At 34.6% G+C, this 14,092-nt stretch overlaps 1 protein-coding gene across 6 annotated transcripts; it reads right to left on the bottom strand.

The window, feature by feature from the left end:
• Positions 1–1,566: 1,566 nt before the first annotated feature.
• Positions 1,567–14,019, bottom strand: LOC106135494 (aryl hydrocarbon receptor nuclear translocator homolog). 6 transcript variants are annotated; one of them, XM_060949240.1, is made up of 14 exons: positions 13,802–14,019; positions 13,127–13,175; positions 10,759–10,857; positions 9,473–9,633; positions 9,206–9,378; positions 8,981–9,128; positions 8,568–8,750; positions 8,378–8,466; positions 7,780–7,990; positions 7,403–7,553; positions 6,450–6,574; positions 6,072–6,214; positions 5,673–5,829; positions 1,567–3,131 (listed from the first exon to the last, which is right to left on the bottom strand). In XM_060949240.1, the coding sequence occupies exons 1-14, from the start codon at positions 13,827–13,829 to the stop codon at positions 2,956–2,958; spliced, it is 1,893 nt and encodes a 630-aa protein (XP_060805223.1). In that variant the 5' UTR covers positions 13,830–14,019; the 3' UTR covers positions 1,567–2,955. The 6 variants fall into 6 exon arrangements, with proteins under 6 accessions (XP_060805223.1, XP_060805234.1, XP_013191262.1 ...); XM_060949251.1 differs by having other exon boundaries at positions 10,759–10,839; XM_013335808.2 differs by having other exon boundaries at positions 1,567–3,134; positions 13,802–14,018.
• Positions 14,020–14,092: the final 73 nt, after the last annotated feature.

Genomic DNA, 14,092 nt, shown 5'->3' with positions numbered 1-14,092 from the left:
TTAATGTTGAGTGAGAATTAGTGAATGAACGCTATAGCAACACAACAACCGCAACACTATTATCATAATAACCGGCGAGGCATAAAACCTAACGCTGTTAAGTCTCTTGTCGTACAATTTAATTCTTTAGTCTTTGATATTACAATTGAAGCAAAAATATTTCAAAAACAAATGTCAGCCTGCATGAACCGTAGCAGCTCATGTGAACAAAGTAGCACACTTCGGTCTGCCCATACACTCAGGAACTTTAGCTAAAACATATCTTATCTTCTCCATCTGTCTACCTTTCATCCAAAGTTCGTAGCACATGTTCGTAAAACCCCCCTGATATGTGAAATGAATATTGATAAAACGCCGATTGTGTTCGATCTCTGCGTAGGCTAGAGATTTTACAAAATCAGGCTAGTCTCAAAATAAAGTGCTTTGCCTGGCGCATTAATATTGCGCTCGTTAATTTTTAATTTTTTTTTTAAGTATTTCTGTAAATTATTATTTATCAGTGTTCTTAAACAACAATCAATAATTAATGTAAAATATAGCAGCATATTCTATGTATATACATAGCTACACATTTTGTCATCTGACAATAACCGCAGAAATTCTGTATCAAACCATGAAGTTAACAGAATAGGCTATTACACTCTTTTTTGAAAACTGTTTTAAATCAGTCCTGAGACTGTGTTATACCTATAGAATTTTTATTAAAAATTTTTGAAGCCGAAAAGTGCTCTAAAAACGATTTATTATTTATGATTTTGTATTTTCGCGCGAAAACGCCATCCGCCATGCTGTTTTGACTCGTGACGTCATACTTTTAGTAAACAATACGGCTCTACGTAAGACTAAAGTAAAAAGATTTTTGTAATAATGAATTACAATACATATTGTTGGTGTCTTGTTCCTGAATGCAAGAATACAAGTATAAAAACACCAGAAAAATTGTGGATTCCACTGCCAAGTGATATTAAAATGAGAAACACTTGGTTGAAATTAGCAAGAAGAGATCCAAAGGCATTGTCTACAAAATCAAGATTGTATTTCGGTTGTGTAATAATTTACCTATTATAATTGTGTATTGTAAGAGAATGTTTAATAAAATAAATACTTACATCGCTGTTTTAACATTTCTTAACTCAGCAGAACAGAAATCGGGATTGGACGCAAAAAATTTCGCCACCATCAACGTATTAATCCTCGGTAGATTTATATTGTCTGCTTTCACAAAACCGTCTTCCATGATTCTATTAAATTATTAAAGAGTAAAAACCCAAAAACGTGATAGAAATTTTAAAATTTCAAAATAAACAGAGCCTGACATCATCAATATGTTTTCGATTCGATATTTGTTTACTAAAAGTATGACGTCACGTCAGTACCCAACATGGCGGATAGCGTTTTCGACTTTTGAAGAACAGATTAAAAAAGAGGATTTTTTAAATTGAATTATAAAATCCATATTGCACTTTTATGAATAATGATCGATGTTTTTCTTTTATTTTTTACAAAATCTATAAGATACGTACATTTTTATATTTTTTTTTACATGGTGTAAAATAGCCTATTACCGAAAATCCGATGGAAGCCAGTGAAGTCATAATATAGAAAAGAAAGAAAAGGCAAGTAGTATTTAGGATGTTGCGAAATGCTATTTGTCAGATGTCAAAATATGATCTTATAACAAAAAAGGAATACTGTGAATTGATCATCACACTGTGTAGCTATTAATTTTTTGGTAAAAATATACATTATGGACTTTGCTGACATGTAATCAAAACATCAAGAACCAGGAATAAATCATCTAATAGATATATAAAGACATCATTGTGTCTAAAAACTAAAACTAATTTATAAATTTGAACTCTGAACTACAGAGAAAATGGAATATCATTTCTTTATAAAAATAATAACTAAATCTTACTTAATACAATCCCTACAACCTAATATAAAGGCTTTCATGCCAAATTAAACTATAATAATACTCGTAATATTAACTACAAAGTGTTTCGAGGTTCTACAAAAAAACAACTTTAATTTTAACTACACCTCAGATTATTGCCATCAAATGCCAATGAAATTATATTGTTTGAAACCTATACATATACTTTAGTCGACTTAAAGGGTAAAAATGTAAGCTACAATGAATACAAAATTTGACTTTTGCTGTTATCCCAACTTGCTTTAAAAAAAGTAACTGATTCTGTTCTGTCCTTTAAAAAGCGTAGTAAAAATAGAGAAACAAGGAAACAGGACGGCGTGTTTTACTAGCCCCATTTTTTAAATTATATTGTGAAAAAAAATTAGAAACGAAAAAAGATTACAAAAGTTGATGAAAATAGACATAGGCAGGGAAACAGGGCAATCAATTAGACGTATGAGTACGCCACTCAGCACGGCTGTTGGTATTCCTAACATAATGGTCATACAACTAAAATTAATAGGTATACTTATGTAACCATAACTGTAATAATCCTAGCAAAAATATGCTTAAAACCGGCGACTTCAAATGTCATTAAAACTTAATTATCTCCGATTAAGATTTGTTACCAATCACATTTCATATAAAAAACAGAAAGGCTTTGTATATTATGTACAGGATTCGCTTCATCGAATAATATTTTTCATACTATATTATAGTCTTAAAGCTTGCACCATAAGACAAACTGCATCATCATTTGATACTATCGGTGATAAACGACCTGTTACACATATTCCTGGTTCTTTTTGAGATTCTACATCCAATTTCTAAAATTAATGTTTTCGTTTTTACAACTGTATAAATTCAAACGATTTGATAGTCGAAGTTATCATAACTGCATTAATGTAATCGTACAAACGCGGTAACTCTGCACTTTTGTTTCCTAACATTTGCACATTTAAAATCATTAAAAAGATCCGGGTCCACTTCAATGTAGAGAAATATATCGCGCTATAAACCGCACGACAAATAATCATTCATTATTCAAAGTTCGAATTGAACATGTTGATGTTGAGATCTTCAAAAGTGGCGGCTCCGCTCTGGTCGAGGATCTGCAGCATGTCGGACAGCTCGTGCGGCGCGTGGCCGCTCTCCGGCGCGGGCGCGGCAGCAGCGCCGCCCGCGCCCACCCCGCCGCCTTGCCACGCCCACATACCTGCTGGAAATAGAAACATAATAGGGTAGTTGACTCATAATGAATGTCATATATTAAATGAGAATTATGTATTAAGCTTAGAAAATCAAAATACATCAATTTTAATAATTAAAAAGGCGAGATTAATCCCAATTTAAAAATGTTTTTTTTTTTAGATGATTATATATTACCATATTAATTACTAGCTGTTGCCCACAACTCCGCTTGCGTGTTATTGCAAATACGACGGTTAAGATTATTAAACTTACTCAAATTCACCAAAATAATTTTTAACGAAATTTGGCATTACATGCACGAAAACTTCTGTTCGAGTTCTATTACATAATCCTTTATATACCTAATAATATATAATTCTATAATTTAACCTGACAGCTAAACATGGCCAGTCAGTCTGTATGTGAGTTCTATACCAGACCATATTTTTATATGCCAACTGAAAATTGTCATCAGGTAGAACAACTTTTGCTAAGACGTCATTTCCGTACGTATTATAGAGTAGCTGGTCTCTTTGGCTTCTACATCATATGATCCAGATCTTTTTTAAACGGTTTTATTTAGCTCACCCCGTTTGTTTTATTCTTGGGTCAAATTTAGTAATTCAAATTTCACCCTCTTCCTGTCAACCGATTAATCTGAAATTTTGTATACACTTTGGATTTTGGTGACAATATAATTATGTTTATTCATTATCATTATAAATTCAAGATGGCCGCCGTTACAAAATGGCGGATAATTTAGGTTTCATTAATCCCATCAATATGGGTATCAAATGAAAGGGCTCAACAAGCAGAATACAATATACTATAAAAAATTGAAATCCAAGATGGCGGCCTCTACAAAATGGCGGATAACTTAGGTTTTATCAATCCCATCAACATGGGTATCAAATGAAAGGTCTCAACAAGTAGAATACAATTTACTATTCAAAATTAAAATCTAAATCATGGGCTTCTACAATACATAAAATGCAGGGCAGCACTGTGGATCACGCAGTCGTATACTTAGGTGCGAAACTGTTTGAAGAAGGTCAAGCCTACGTGGCTCTTAGTAGAGTAAGATCTTTGCAGGAACTACGTATAGAGGAGTTGGACTGCAATAAACTAACGGGCAAGAAACCTTGCAATAATGAAGCACTAAATGAATTAAACAGAATGCGAAATAAAAACTAAAAACTAGAAAATAAAAATAGGTAAAAAAACTTTTTAAGTTAAACGGTTTTATGTTAAACATACATTGGAATGTTTAATATAAATGTACTAAAAACCAAAAAATAATAAAATAGATACAGTCGTGGGAATTATAAACATATGCATAGACTAGACTAAAATAAAACCGTGGGGCACGTCAATTGTCTGCGGGCCAACTGCCTAACGACGAATTAAACGATTCTTCTATCGCACATTAAGTCTATAATTTGTAGACAATTGACGTGCCCCACAGTTTTATTTTAGTCTAGTCTATGCATATGTTTATAATTCCCACGACTGTATCTATTTTATTATTTTTTGGTTTTTAGTACATTTATATTAAACATTCCAATGTATGTTTAACATAAAACCGTTTAACTTAAAAAGTTTTTTTACCTATTTTTTTTCGCCAACAGAAAATGCTCAATAGGTTGAAAAACTTTTGTTAAGACGTCTTTTTCATACTTCCTATAATTTAGCTGAGCCGTTTTGGTTGGACATCAGCTAGATTCCAAAATAAATTATACCTTATATGTTGGCCAGGCATAAGAGATATACAATTAAAAAGTTTCATTCAAATGCGTTCAGTAGTTTCGGAGATTAGCGTGTACAAACAAACATACAAACACAGCCTTTTTTTTTCAAAGTCATGCTCGGTTACTGTTTCTTCATTGTAATAAATTATATTTTGAAAATATACTAAATGTACATACAATTTTTTTTACTGCTATTATATGTATTGATAATAATATTTATGTATTATTATACAACGATAGTTACTATATTTTTCAAGTTAACTATTAGAAATCATGATTATAATATCTTCGAACTTTCTTAGTATACAAAAAAGTCAGAGAACAGATATCAAATATACTAACATGGCGGACAGCGTCTTCGTTCATTGTTGAAAAGTATGGTTTTAAATTAATTTTTGAGACTTTAAATTGTAGGTAGGTATGTATTTAAAAATTTAATTATATATGATAAGCTGCAAATGCAGGGCATCATAAAAAGCTAAATAACGGCCGCGACTTCAAGGTAGTATTATATAAATATACATAAATAGGTGATTGAAATTATAGGCGGGGTATCAAAAATCATGGGTTGGCGAATAACATTATTAGTGCGATAACAAATATAATATTAAGGCTATTGTAGGCTTCCATCTAAAAAAATACTTTCTGGCTCTTATTTACGAGCAGCTGTAAATATTAAAACGGATAATTTAAATAAGTAATATTTTTTTTTTAGTTTTGGAAATCATAATATTATGAAAATGGCGGCAAGCGCTATAAGATTGTCTTGTCTTGTAAAAGATTAAAACTAACTACTCCGCCTTTCCTACGATACATACCGTGTGCGGGGTGCGCGGGGTGGGGATGCGCGGGATGGTAGTGCGCGGGCGGCAGGTAGGGCGGCGCGGGCGGGCTGCGCGCCGGGCTGTGCTCTGTGCCCGCCGTCGCCGCGTCGCCGCTGTACGCGTACGTCTCGCCGGTGGCGCCGCCGCCGCTCTGTGAATATTGAGTCCTTATATTGTTAAGACTATTAGGACTCGAGGCCTATTGTCACATAAAGTGAAAACTTTAGGTCACATGCGTATTCTTATCTGCAACAGCTTTTGAACGCACGGCCGGCTCTAATGAGAATCAACCTTTACTATCTGACATGGCATGTAAGCAGGCCGGTGCGGGGAGTATACTCGGCGTAGTGCGGCGCGTACGAGGCCGCTCCTGTACAACACTATACAACGTACCGGCCGGAGCGTGGTCCAGGTGGTGTGCGGCGGCGTGTTGGCGGGCCGGTGCGGGGAGTACTCGGCGTAGTGCGGCGCATAAGAGGCCGGAGCGCCGCCTGCTAGTGCGCCGTCAGGAGAACGCGCGCTCACACCGCCTGCCCCTGTTCGAAACAATACAATGATTGCCACTGAGAAAACACAAGCAGTGGGGTTTCAGATGTATGGCCCACTTTCTTATCTATATATCTTTCATGTGGTTGTAGAACATATTTTTGTTACCAACCCTCGTTCAGCTTTTAATCGCCACAGGTAGTGATCAAATAAATTAATTCTACTCTTCTGGAAAACGCACAGCAATAATTTTTTTTTAATACTATTTTAATTAAAATCTCTCACCTGGCTGTGTATGATGCTGCTGATGAATGGCGGGCGGGGGAGCCTGGTATACGTCGCGGTGTCGCAGGTGGTAGTCGTAAGTCTCCTCCGCGACTGGCTCCGTACCCGTGTTGCCGAGAGAACGACTGCAAACAACACACACATACATTAAATCACGTCTTGTGCCTATTTATATATTCATAGACAGACAGTGAAAAAAATATAGCGTGCTCCAACAAATTCTCTTCCCACACATATTGTAAAAGTAAATAAAGGTAAAGGCTAACTCATTTTGAAACTCAATTCCATCATGAGGCCGTACAGTAGATCATGGCCTTTCAGTTTTTGACTTTGCTGTCTACGCGTAAGGTACCTATAAAAACATGATTTAATGTTTGTTTGTATGATATCATTAATAACCTTAACCACTAGTACTAGCACAGTAAGTACTAGGGAAGGTATGAATATTTAGATGTGTAATGAAACAATACCACATTAAGCAAAGCACAAAACAGTTTGATTGCTCTCGTTTTGTGTCTTTCTTAGCAACATAGTCTAGATACTACCACCAAACAATCATTAAATGTCAAACGACATTTCTAAAACTAGGGAAAATAGGTACTAAATTTGTATAAATGACAATAACGTCAATAACAGTGACACCTTTGATTAACAGTGAAAAATTACGAACCTCGACTCATTCCTGGGTTATGAACATTTATATTATGTAATTCTAAGCTAATGCTCTTATGGTAAGGGAAAAGATCATGAGGGAAATGATCCAATATGGGTTAAGTTCCCCTGAAAAGTTTGCAGAGGCCAGACAGAAGTTGCTTTGGTGTAAAAAGGTAACTTACCCAATCCGGGATCATGGTAAAAATCACACCAATCCAGAGAGGTGAGTTGTAGAGACTAACGTCAAAAGGAAGATGATTCATCATCAAGTAATATGTGGAAATAACTGATGTACTTACTTAGCCAATGTATTTGTACAGACAATATACTCTACATCATCATTGTATGGATTAAGGAAGGCAAAGGCTGATGTTCGTAACCAAACCCACTCTTTGCTTTTTGTTCGAAACCGGTACATCAATGATATTATTTGTCCCTTAAGCTTCAGCACTGAAATAAACAAATAAATATAAGTACAAATTCATAATGGAAATGACACATTAAAATGCACATCATGCTCAAATATACATTTAAAAATTATGTTGTTAATTTTTTTTTATAAACTGGTTCAGGTATAGCCTGCCAATTCAACTTATTCTTTTTTTTTGTCTTTTTAGGCCTATATATATTGAAACATACTCTCAATATTTAGACAGATAAATAATGAGTCAAGTACCTTGATCAAAATTGTCTCTCATGTGCTGTTGATCCTCTAGATGATAAAACTCATAGCAAAGTTTCCCAAGCAAATCTGCTGGTGCATAGCCTACAACTTGTGTGGCGCGCTGGTCGGCGAACGTAAAGCGACCGTCGACGGAGTGCCGCGACACAAACTCAACGCCACCCGTCGACAAACTGTTTTCAGTCGCGTTGGGTGTTGAGGTTACCTACAACAATATTAGCTCATCTCTGTATTTATCCCAAAGGATTATTATTACAAGGCGAGCCGTCTGTATTACGCCACCCTGTAGTTTACAGAACCGCGATCGAGAATTTGCTCACATACAAAGATATTTATTGAACGATGAGCGTTGTAACTTGTTTTTTGGAGTCTAGAATGTGTTTTTGATAAAGAATACAACGCATGATACTATATGAGATCATGTTTATTTGTTTTGTCAGTATTCGAATGTTGTCTACTTTTTTGCTCCATGGTCGTTGGCAACGCAAAAGTGACAACAGAAAAATGTAAGATGGTGTCTACCAATACCAGAGATCTTACATTTTTCTTAACTACCTACCCATTTAAAATATCTAAAAAGTGAAATGCATACCTGTAGACGTCCTATAGCAACGAGACAACAATGGGACGCGTGCAATTCATCTTCCACAGGGCGATCCATCTGCATACCTGGAAACAAGTCTGATGTCCCAAATACATAAAACGATGTCTTTAAAACGTAATAAAATAACCAATTATATTTTTATTAAATAATTTGTTATTTTTCCTGCTGTATACGATACCTGTCGGCGGCCAGTTCTTGATGTACCCAGTGCAGTGCACGACTGCATAGTTGTGTCCGTCGTGCGAGGGCCCGAGCGAGTTGCGCGCGCGCAGGCGCCCCAGGTGCGCGCCCTCGCCGGACCCGCCCACGCGCATGCGGCAGATGAAGCCGCGACGCGAACCCATTACTTGACGCATTGACGCTGTACATAACATGTTATCATGTAATTTATTCTATTCCTCATAACATGTTGAGAATAAATAGAGAAAAATTTAGTTTTTTTAAATATCCAATGTTTTGTATGAAAATAACTATACCTATTTGTCTAGCTGGGCATATGGGTTACATTTATCCCATTTCCTTATTTTTTTTAAGTAGGTATACAATTATACCTTCCTTTAGGTAGAAAAGATGTCTTTTAAATTTACTTACATTGATGGCCCTCTTTTTTAACGGTTCCAGTTTTTAGATCCAATATACGTCCAGTATTTTGAGGTTCTTGGGTACTTAATTGTTCTCGAACTTTCTCTACATCATCAGGATGCACTTGATCATACAAACACGACGAATACCATTCTCCCTAAAACATATTTAAGAAATGTAAAAACAAATATAAGTTAAATTACATTACAAATTATTGTATGTGAAAAGTCTTACCTGAGAATAGTTAAGTACTGGAGCTATACTGTCACTAACATAAATAATTCGACCAGTATCACAGCTTACTACAAATAAAAAGCCATCAGCTGCTTCGAGTATTAAATGTTTTAATTCCTGGTCTGTTAAAAATGATGGTTTATATGTTCCATCTGTAGAGGTATTTCCTGTACCTGAAATTATAAAAAATAATATCAATTTGCCTTTTAAATTCTTCATTACTGCTAGATTGATTCATGTGTCATGGAAAAATTAGCCTTGTGTTACCTCTCAAAGCTTTCATATGTGCTACTGCCATGCGCAGTATAGTGAGTTTGTCGGGTTTTCGTGCTAGAGCTGAACATGTTGGAACCATATCAGAGAGTTCCGTGATATATGCTGTCATCTTGTTTCTACGGCGGCGTTCAATTTCGCAATGATTTTCGCGGCTAAAATAAAATATAAAATATGTTTACTCTTTAATCCTTACGTCATAAATGTGAGATTGTCAATACATAAATCTTTGTTCGTTATTTTTTCACGTAAAATATACCTGATAGAATAGGACTATCCTACTAATTTTATAAATGCGAAAGTTTGTAAGTATGTCAGGATATCAGTATGGATGTTTGTTACTCTTTCACGCAAAAACTACTGAACCGATTACGATGAAATTTGCTATGTGGGTAGCTGAAGACCCAGAATAACACATAGGCTACTTTTTTATCCCAAAGTTCCCGCGGGATTGATAGGGTTTCCATGCGGACGAAGTCGCGGGCGGCCTCTAGTAGGTATTTTATATGCGAAATCGCATGCGGAAACTGGAGATTCATATAAAATCACATCGAAACATTTGTTCGGAAAGTTTTCTATCAACGTTTACGTCTTCTGTTATAATGGTATAAAAAGTAATATCATTGCGTATTTAAGAGGTGAAGGCGAGGCGCGCATGTCGCGTGATAAGACACGTTTTCAATCATCACACGATAGCTCAGCAATCAATAGCATGGTTATTATGGGAATTAAGAATGTTGTTAATGTGAATTATGAATTTCAATTAACCTTTGTTTCATTGGTTATGATTAAAATAATCATTGGATTAAAGTGTTAAAGTTTAGCACTTAAATATCAAGGCAAAAATATTTTGTTCTTCATCTTTTTGATGGTGTAGATAATATTTTAATGACAAACAAGGGAAGTAGAAAAATAATAATAATTGGTTATGCTACTTAAAAATAAAGTTCCTTAGTCCGAGTTCAAATCATTTTTGTAACATGGGAAAAGAGGAGAAAATTTCAAATCACTTTATATATTTGATTTGCGTTTCTCGAGGATCTATAAAAAATGTGCCACTAGCCTCAGTTCTCGTGATTTGATAGTTTCGCCTTAAATGACTATTCATTGAACACAAAACTGGTAATTTTATTTTTTACAAAATTGCCTCTGGATAATAGACAGCAAAATTTCAAGCAATATCTACTGAATGGGTTTCAATTTTTTCAGTTGTGTAGCTTATACATCAGAGTAACTTGTATTCCTAGTAATAAAAAACTTTAACTAATGGATTGCCTTACCTAGCAAAGCGCTCCTTGTCTTGAATGTTATCCTCCTCCATCCTTGTGTATTTTCCGCCACTTGCGTCGTCTTCATCGGATCTGTCGTAAAAAGTAATCCTAAATAATTAAAAAAGTACATTAGGAATACTGATGTGCTATTCCTATGAATGGTAATAAGGAATGCTGTTTGAAAAATTGTTATCACAAAAAAAAAAAAATATTTTTAAAAAGAATTAAAATAAAACAGACGTCAGACGAATTTAAGAGCAAAAATTACCATCTCATTGTATTTTAATATTAAAAAAGTACAAGTTATGTACATTTGTGGAAATTGAATACAGTTCGATATAAGTACAGGAAAACTTTTAGTTGTTTTGTTAATACAGTTCGATTACAATGCTGTATGCATTGTAATCGAACTGTATTAACGTATACGATTTATCAAAGACAGTAAATGAACAAATGCTCCTGGGAAAAGATCTTAATCATCTTCAATTGGAATGTTTAAAACATAAGACACCGTACTCCCCGGACCTTGCATATTTTTCGAAATTTGGATAACTTCTTTCAAGGGAAAAATTCAACTCCAATAGTGCAGTCCAAACGATTTTATTGATTCCAGTCTGAATGTTTTTTTTTTAGTAAAGGGATTAATGAACTACCTATGAGATGGCAAAAATGCATAAATAATAATGGTTTTTACTTTGATTAAATAAATATATAATAACTTTTTGTAACCAATACCAAATGCCAATTTCATATGTAAGGACCTAATATTTTTAGATATAAACATAAGGATACACACATACATATTATCATCTTTTTTCCTCATGGGGTTGTCAGAGTGAACAAGTCTTTTTTTTTACAATTGAAAGGTCACATTCAGCTGTACGGCTTAATGACAGAATTGAGATTCAAAATGTGACAGGTTGCTAGTCCATCGCCTAAAAGATCTCTTAGCTTCTATACAATCCCTTAATTGACTTTTACAATGTGCATGGAAAGAGCAGCAGATGGCACACGGTTTATAAACTTCCTAGGAAATTTAAAAACTTGTAGTTTTTTGTTATTTTTCAGTGACATTTATAAGACATATAAATCAGACGATCGGATTCACTAGAAATAGAGGAGAGGAGCATTTCTATACCGAAAAAAAGCAATGTAGAGGCAGATGAAGAACTTTTTTTTTTGACTGATTCACTGATTGAGTTTCGAAGTAATTTCGAGACTTAACGTTACGAGATACTAACTCAACAATACTATATATTATAATAAATACTTATATAGATAAACATCCAAAACCAAGGCCAATCGGAGAAAGTTCGTTTCTCGTCATGCCCTGGCTGGGATTCGAGCCTGGGACTCCCGGTGTCGCAGACAAGCGTACTACCGCTGCGCCACAGAGGCCGAGGAAGAGGAAAAAGAAGATAAGGCTTTAAGTAAATTTCCTCCCCTGAGCCAGTGGGCAGAAATCATTGGAGTTAAAAGGCAGTAAGCAGTTTGAGTTAAGAGAGGATCATCATTCAAGCCCTAGAACTAAATCTAACAGTAACAAATGACCTCAGTCAAGTGAAAGTTCTCCATCAGTCACACCATTGTTGAAAAAGATGGCACTTTTTCAACAATGGTGTGACTGATGACCAATATAATGCAGATAACCAATACTGTAAAAATATGGATAATTAAAGCATGTTTAAAGTATTTGAAAAACAATGGTTTGTAGTAGGTATTTGAATATTTAAAGTATTTGAATAATTAATGGAGATTACAATATATAAGTATTTAATAACAACTGACAAATTACAGTTAAGTGCCACTATCATGGATGAAAGAGATGTTATATATTGATATGTGGGTAGCCCAGTTTAGGTTGTACCTCAGCAGCCAACATAAATGCCAATGGTGTAGTGAACACTTATAAGATTACTAGTAATCCCCACAAGATTGGAAATCGAGTCAATGTGCATAAGCAAATTTATTAAAATAACCCTTATTTCCTTGCAATCTTATTACCAGAATGTTCAGTCAGTTTTATCATACTTCTTACACACTTTTTGTGAAGAAAATGCTGAAAAATGGAAGTGAAAGGTTTGAGAAATAGGGTAAGACCGAAAAAGAGATTGATGGACAGTGTTAAAGGTAGTATGAGTAGGAAGGGAGTGACCAGTGAGATGGCAAGTGAGAGAAGCAATTGGAGAAAACTAACATACTGTGACAACCCCACATAAAAAGTGGAAAAAGTATTTGACATCAAACAATATGGTGAAACCAAAAGACATAACAATTGACATATCAATTACTAAGTGGTATAGGAATATCCCATAATAATTAATACATAACAAATTTGAATTTAAGTGTAAGTAATTAGTTTGAGAAAATTTCTTACCCAACACTGCCTGCGCGGCGCTTTTGAATATCCTTTGCTGGGTCAGCCCCTACAACAACAATAATTGGTAGGTGTCATATTTTTTACCATACTGTTAAAAAACATGGGTTAAAAATTTTGTTGTAAGCAATAAAATTATAAAATTTTTATCAAGGCCAAATTTCAATATGACAACAGAATTACTATCTCACTTATTTGAAGGTGTTAAGACTAATAATTCAAATATTCAAGGTATGACACATACTACTGTTATTTAGCTAGCTCATTTAACTTTGTAAATATTGATGATTTAACAAAACAAATTGCCTTCTTGCACAGCACAAATTACTGAAATGGGCAGGACCTCTTGGTAGGTTATTAGGTACTGCTTCTATTTGTTTTCTCAGAACATATATTGTGACCTAGAATTTTAGAATAGAATTGCAAGATAATGGAAAAATCGTGTTAAGTTAGCATATTGAGAAGAATACCGATGTTTATAAATTTTGTGTACGACGTCGTTAACAACGCGTCATGAGCAACGTCAAATTGAAAAAAAAATTAGGTCGATACTTATCTTCGTTTATTACTTGTTTTGGTATTACTTGTTAAAAATGAATAGTTTTCACTTATGCATTCGTAATATCATGTCCAAAAAAGCTAAAGCTGAAAATATTCACTATAATGCTTACTAACCGGGGATAGTTGGAGCCACGGCAGACATCGGTCAACAAACTCATCAGTTATCTTTATATTATACCGTTAAAGTATTTAATTTCTTATAAAACCTATGTTTCATAACATTAACATCCAAAGTAAGTACACAAAAATACACTTGTTTATGTAGTAATCAAAATTCAAGACAACATAGACGCCATATTTGATTTTTCATTTGCGTTTGACTTGAAGTTGTCGAACTTGACGACCAGGCCAATGTTGCCAACTTTAATCTATATTAACTACCAACAAGTTTTGTACAATCCGGTT

The sequence above is a fragment of the Amyelois transitella genome, chromosome 3 (genome assembly GCF_032362555.1).
Source record: "Amyelois transitella isolate CPQ chromosome 3, ilAmyTran1.1, whole genome shotgun sequence".
In the NCBI taxonomy this organism is placed as follows: domain Eukaryota; kingdom Metazoa; phylum Arthropoda; class Insecta; order Lepidoptera; family Pyralidae; genus Amyelois; species Amyelois transitella.
The sequence above is the reverse complement of the archived record's forward strand: the minus strand, read 5'-3'. Positions and strand labels throughout refer to the sequence as shown.